Consider the following 5,596-nt stretch of genomic DNA (forward strand, 5'->3'; position numbering starts at 1 on the left):
TATTTGCATATATATAATGAGATATCTTTGGAATTAATCCCAAGTCTAAACACAAAATTCATTTGAGTTTTGTATACACCTTATATACATAGCCTGATGGTAAAGTTATCTAATACTGTTAATATTTTTGTGCATTTATCACATGAGATCTGTTGTATAATTTTCACTTGTATTGTGCTGGCACCGTAAAATTTCAAATTTTGTAGCATGTCCGATTTTGGAGCATTTAGATTTTAGACTTTTGTATTAGGGATGCTCAATCTGTACTAGGAAGGTGGGCCAGGTGGGGAAAAGAGTCTATCTTTATTAGAATTAGATTTAGCTGCCAATAGAAATGACCAGATTTAGCAATGATTTGTATTACAAATAATTTATATTTAATATTAAACACTAGTGTGGTGTTTTGTGGCCATCAGGGACCCAGGCTCTTATCATTTATTTCTTCCTTCTAAGAGCATGGTTTCTATTCTCAAAGGTATTACTGCTTGGTCCAAAATGACACTTGAAGCTCTAGTCATCACCTCTTTTTTTAGTCAGGAAGAAGAAAAAGAGGCCAAGGGAAAAGGAGGTTTTCTCCAAGTTAAGTTAATTTTGTTTAAGCGGTTTTCTTAAAATTTCAGTGCAAAACTTCTTATCTTGTTGGCCAGAGCTTGGTCACATGCTCACACCTAGCTGCAAGAGTGGGAGGAACTTCTGGTTCAAAGTGGCAGTGCAGAAGGCAGATGGCTTTACTACTCCATCCCTGAACCTCAACTGAAAGCCAAAAACAAATATGCAGCACAGAGATTATCACCAGTCATATTTCAGAACTCAGATACGAGGAGGAGACAGTTCCTGGGGCCACAAAAAAGTGAAAAACTTGAGCAGATGTCAAGATAATCAGACTTCCATTTCCAAGAAGTTCCATTTCCAATCTGCCCTAAGTATGCCGAAAAATTTCCCCAACTCACAGTTTCCATTCTAGAAAAAGTAAGATCCAGGTAGACAACCAGTCTCCCCAGTATACTGGGTTTCTTGTCAAGAGATCTGTTCCTATCTTAGGTCATGGGAAGCATCAGAACTGCCTGAAGGAAGAAATATCCCTGAGGACAGCAAGAGTTAAAAATGGATGGCGAGACATGACTACTATCCTCAACCCCGGAAACAGCTTTTAACTTGGCCAAAGGAGACACCAATAAGAATGGCTATTCAGCAGCATCACACTGCAGGGTTGTTTCACAGGTGCCCTGGCATGAACCCCTACTCAACCTTTCCAAACTGCTAGGATATCCCCTTTGGGACCTCCCCCATTCAGAATTGAGAGGGGAGGTTTGCTAGAATTGAGACAAACCTGGGCTTGAGGTGCCATGTAGTGTTGAAAAGGAGGCAGCAGCCTAGCAGTTGAAAAAGGAAAGATATCAACAAGGTAAATGACAAAGAATCTCTAGGCAAACATATCCAATAAGAAACAAAATAATCAGCGAAAGAAATAACAGAGAACAATGGGATAAATAAATAATCCTTTAATGCAAAGACATAGACATGCATCCACAAGAAGCAACAGCAAACAGGAACCAAAATCTCCCCAAATGAACAAAGCAAAGAACCAGTGACTAACCCAAATAGAACTGTGAGATGTGAACTCTCTGACAAAGAATTCAAAAATAGCAGTTTTAACAAAACTCAGCGATCTTCAAGTTAACATATGAAGGAATTCAGAAATTTATCAAAGAAATTTTTTTCTTATTTTTCATATTGGATTCAGGGGGTACACATGCGTGTTCATTACATGGACATATTGTGTACTGGTGGGGATTCGTTTCCCAGATGGTAAACAATATGTCACATAGGTAATTCATCAACCTTAGCTTCTCCCTCCTCTCTCCCATTATTAGTGTGCCCAGTGTCTATTATTTCCATCCTTGTGACTGTTTAGCTCGCACATATGAGTGAGAACATGCAGTGTTTGGTTTTCTGTTTCTGAGTCAGTTTACTTAGAATGATGATCTCCATCTCCATCCATGCTGCTGCAAAGAACATGATTTCATTTTTTTTTTTTTGATAGAAAAATTCTTTAATCAAAACAAGTTAACACATTGACTTATGGCTTAACTAGAATCTGTCCAAGTTGAAATTGTATTAAGGACCAAACAGATAATGACTGGTGTATGTATATATACATATACATATATATATATACACATATATGTGTGTATATACATATATATACGTAGATTCTCTCAAAATAGTGAGTCCGTTGTAACAAGACCTCACAAAAGTAAAAATCCAATTATTTAAGTAATTCAAATTTCTTATCTATAGATGAAAACAATTATCCTAGAGGGTCAAACTATACAATGTCACACACAAACAACAAACACTGGTATTAAGCCATTTTCCCATATTCCTATCCTTCTACCTACTGAAAAGTACCAAATGACCTCATATTCAAAATACCTTAGAAATGCTACTCTTTAGTTAATATAACCTTAAATATTTTATGTTAGCACTGGTTTCACCCTGCTGTTGTCTGTGCACATCAACACACAGACTACCAAAGTACTACAGCGGGGTGACTCGTGTCTACTTTTTGCAGTACTCTGGCATGTAGGACTAGAAATGAAAATAAACGTTCCTTGGTAATATAGCCATGTTTTCAAATAGTTTCGTTTCCTTATATAGCATTTACTTATATCTACCACATAAGCAATTATGGGTTGATTTTTTTTTTCCTAATTAAAAAATACTTAGTAGTTCCTTAATGAGTATGACTTTTAAAAATAACTTAGAAAGTGAAGGCATTTCTCAAAAATAAACTTAGTTTTCAGTTTTAGTTGCTCGTGCCTGTAAAGGTTCTTAGATGATTCAACCCTCAAGTCAGATTCATTCTTATATATATACCAAGTCTGTTGTCTGTAGGAAGTCGTATGACTTCACTGAATTCCCCACCACAAAACTAAATTACCTTCAGAAATTAACATGAGTTTTATGTCTCGTAGAATTCTCAGTTCATCCTCAGTGGGATATCTAGTTGTCATAAAAAAAGGCATACAGACCACACTTTCAAAGAAGCAGGATAATGCAGCACAACGCAGACAGTGAAATTAAAATGAACTTTTGATACAAGAAGGAAGTGAGTAGTTGTACAGAAGTAACATTTTATCTAACAAAAAAATGCTCAACTTCCACAAAACCCACAAACAGTGAAAAGACAGTCTGTTAAGTCCAAGATTCGTAAAAACTATGCACAAAACCCACAGTATTTGGGAAGAGAGGAAAAGTTTATACAAGTAGTTTTTAAAATGTAACTTTGTTCTACTGTCAATTACACATTAACATACACACACTAATTGAAAATATGCTACAACCATGTCTGGAAAAGCAGTTTAACATTCTCTAAATGGATTTTGCCCCACATTTACTGTAATAATGGAGTTGTTAATACTGCACGAGTACAATTAGCATTGTTTAATTTTAAACAAAGTTAAGGGTTTTTCTCCCTCAAAACAAGTTTTAAACATCAAAACCTATGCTTATAAAAATTTAAAACTTTCAGCAGTCTAACTATTCCAAACAAAAACCATTATAAGCTTCTCAGGTGTCCTCTATTCCAGATACATCAACCTAGTTATCTGGTGTTGAATCCTTCAGAGACACTTCAGTCTCTCTCTCTTCACTGGATGCCTTTTTCTTAGTGCTGGCCTCATGGCTGTCTTTGCTTTCTTCGTTGCTATCTCCATTATGTTGTGACTGGTTGCTGTCTTGAGTGTCAGATCCTCCATTTGTCTTTGAACCTGTTTGTTCCTTTTCTACCTTTTTGTTTGGCCCCTTTTCCCCTTGATCTTTGGTTTTATTTGCCTCCTCATGCTGTCTTTGTTCAGCAAGAGATTTATTCAACACTTGTGTGATCACGGAATCTCCTTCACTGACCAAAAACATGTTCTTAAACTTGTTATACAACATTGTAGACTTTTCCATGATAACCTGACTAACTTTGAATCGTAGTATTTTTTTCAGTGTAGTAATCATCTCTGTGTGTTTCTGAGCTTGTTGCATTGTGACCTGAAGTGAAGCAAGTTCATCCAAGGCCTCAATGCATCTGTTCACATCAAGATTATCAATTTTGAGTGAATTTTTAATCTCAGCATGTATCCTTTGAAGTTGAGAATCCATTGATGTTTCTCGCTTCTTCTCCACTTTCTTAACTTCTGGCTTCTTTCCTTCATCTTTATTCTGCCTTAATATGTAGTGTGTACCTTACAGGAAATTTTAACAATCATAACACAGTAATAATGCCATTAGTAATGAAGTCCTCAATTTAGAGTCTGGAACATTCTTCCATCAATGGGGGGGAGGGGGGAATTCACTACAATGAGTCTGTCTCAAGATCTTCATCTCTTGTTTGCTCCACTTGTGTTCTCTTTTCAGAAACTGGATTAATGCTTTGAGCCCAAAATGAGATATATTTTTATTACTGTAGATTACATGTTGTTTGGTGCTCAGTTTCCATTTGTTCCTCTTGCTTGCATTTTCGATCTGCTGCATCTTTCTCATGTTGACCTTTCAGCATATTTCTTCTGTGAGCAGTCTGAAAGTTTCTCCCACCTTTTCTCTTCTTTTCGCCTTCTTGATCTTCTCCTTCTTCTTCGGAATCAGAGGTTGATGTAACCCCTGTTTTAGCTAAATTTTTCCTTTTTGAATCGACTTCTTTCTTCCCCTCTTTTTTGTCTGGCTCCTTTCTTGGCTTATCTTCTTCCTTCTGGCCTTCTTCCTTTTTAAGCTGCTTTTTAGGTTGTTTTTCCTCTTGCCCCTTTTTCTTACTTTTGTCTTCTTCAGGAACTTTTTTGCCTCGCCGGTTTTTTTGTCACATAATTATCACTGAGTATGCTTATTTTCAAATGTCCTATGGGCTTCATCCTTTCCTTTGTTTACTTTAGTCCTGAAGGACAGGGTTGTTGTACCATTTTGGGTCTGCCTCTTGGTTTTGGAATCTTGACTTCTGTAGCTGCAGGCCGTCCTCTTTTAGGACTCACTTTTAGATTAACAGATGCCGTTGCTGGTGTCACTACTCCTGCTTCCTCCGTTTCTACTTGCTTTTCTGCCTTTCTCTTTCTCCCTCTTCTGGCAGCTTTTGCAGTGGTTATGTCAACTGCTTTAGTCACATCCTCATTGCTGCCTTTTTCTTCATGGTCAGTATCTTCCTTTGAAACACTAGTTTCTTTTTCTTCAACTTCAACATCAGATGATGCATTTGATTGTTTAGCTGATGCCTGTTGACTTGAAAATTTCACTTTTGGATTGTTATCTATCTCCCATAAACCTTCATTAAAACCTTTTCGTTTATTTGGTTTGCCATACTTTTCCTTATTTTCGGAGTAAGGAAATATATCCTTTGGTCCTAAAAAAGCAGTCTTATGAGTTCCAAAAAAGAAGATGGGTAGTTTGTTTGTGGGTGGCTTTACAGCTCCATCAGGAACTTCATCCACCCGAGCCGGCCAGTGGGGATACCCTTTCATCTTGGCGAAGATGAGGTCTCCGGGCTTGAAATCGCGAGTCATGCTTCGGGGCGAGACCGGGGTCCGGGCCGGGGCGGTCCGGCCCGGGGCGGCAGGCGGGG

At 37.6% G+C, this 5,596-nt stretch overlaps 1 protein-coding gene across 2 annotated transcripts; it reads right to left on the minus strand.

The window, feature by feature from the left end:
* Positions 1 to 3,120: 3,120 nt before the first annotated feature.
* LOC103265317 (PC4 and SFRS1-interacting protein-like) lies at positions 3,121 to 5,588 on the minus strand. Of its 2 annotated transcripts, none has more exons than XM_021714986.1 (3): positions 4,921 to 5,588; positions 4,465 to 4,832; positions 3,121 to 4,205 (listed from the first exon to the last, which is right to left on the minus strand). In XM_021714986.1, the coding sequence occupies exons 1-3, from the start codon at positions 5,535 to 5,537 to the stop codon at positions 3,604 to 3,606; spliced, it is 1,587 nt and encodes a 528-aa protein (XP_021570661.1). In that variant the 5' UTR covers positions 5,538 to 5,588; the 3' UTR covers positions 3,121 to 3,603. The 2 variants fall into 2 exon arrangements, with proteins under 2 accessions (XP_021570661.1, XP_008061201.1); XM_008063010.2 differs by having other exon boundaries at positions 3,121 to 4,216; positions 4,455 to 4,832.
* Between the last annotated feature and the right edge of the window lie 8 nt (positions 5,589 to 5,596).

Source organism: Carlito syrichta, unplaced genomic scaffold, assembly GCF_000164805.1.
Source record: "Carlito syrichta isolate Samal-C Ts95f unplaced genomic scaffold, Tarsius_syrichta-2.0.1 Scaffold306393, whole genome shotgun sequence".
Lineage (NCBI taxonomy): Eukaryota > Metazoa > Chordata > Mammalia > Primates > Tarsiidae > Carlito > Carlito syrichta.

What these genes read in the sequence shown, in the direction of transcription:
- LOC103265317 (XM_008063010.2), bottom strand. Translation starts at nt 5,537, where the DNA reads ATGACTCGCGATTTCAAGCCCGGAGACCTCATCTTCGCCAAGATGAAA. An exon ending in GTACAACAACCCTGTCCTTC is followed by an intron (nt 4,833 to 4,920) that starts AGGACTAAAGTA and finishes ACAAAAAAACCG; the next exon opens with GCGAGGCAAAAAAGTTCCTG. An exon ending in CAAACAACATGTAATCTACA is followed by an intron (nt 4,217 to 4,454) that starts GTAATAAAAATA and finishes CTACATATTAAG; the next exon opens with GCAGAATAAAGATGAAGGAA.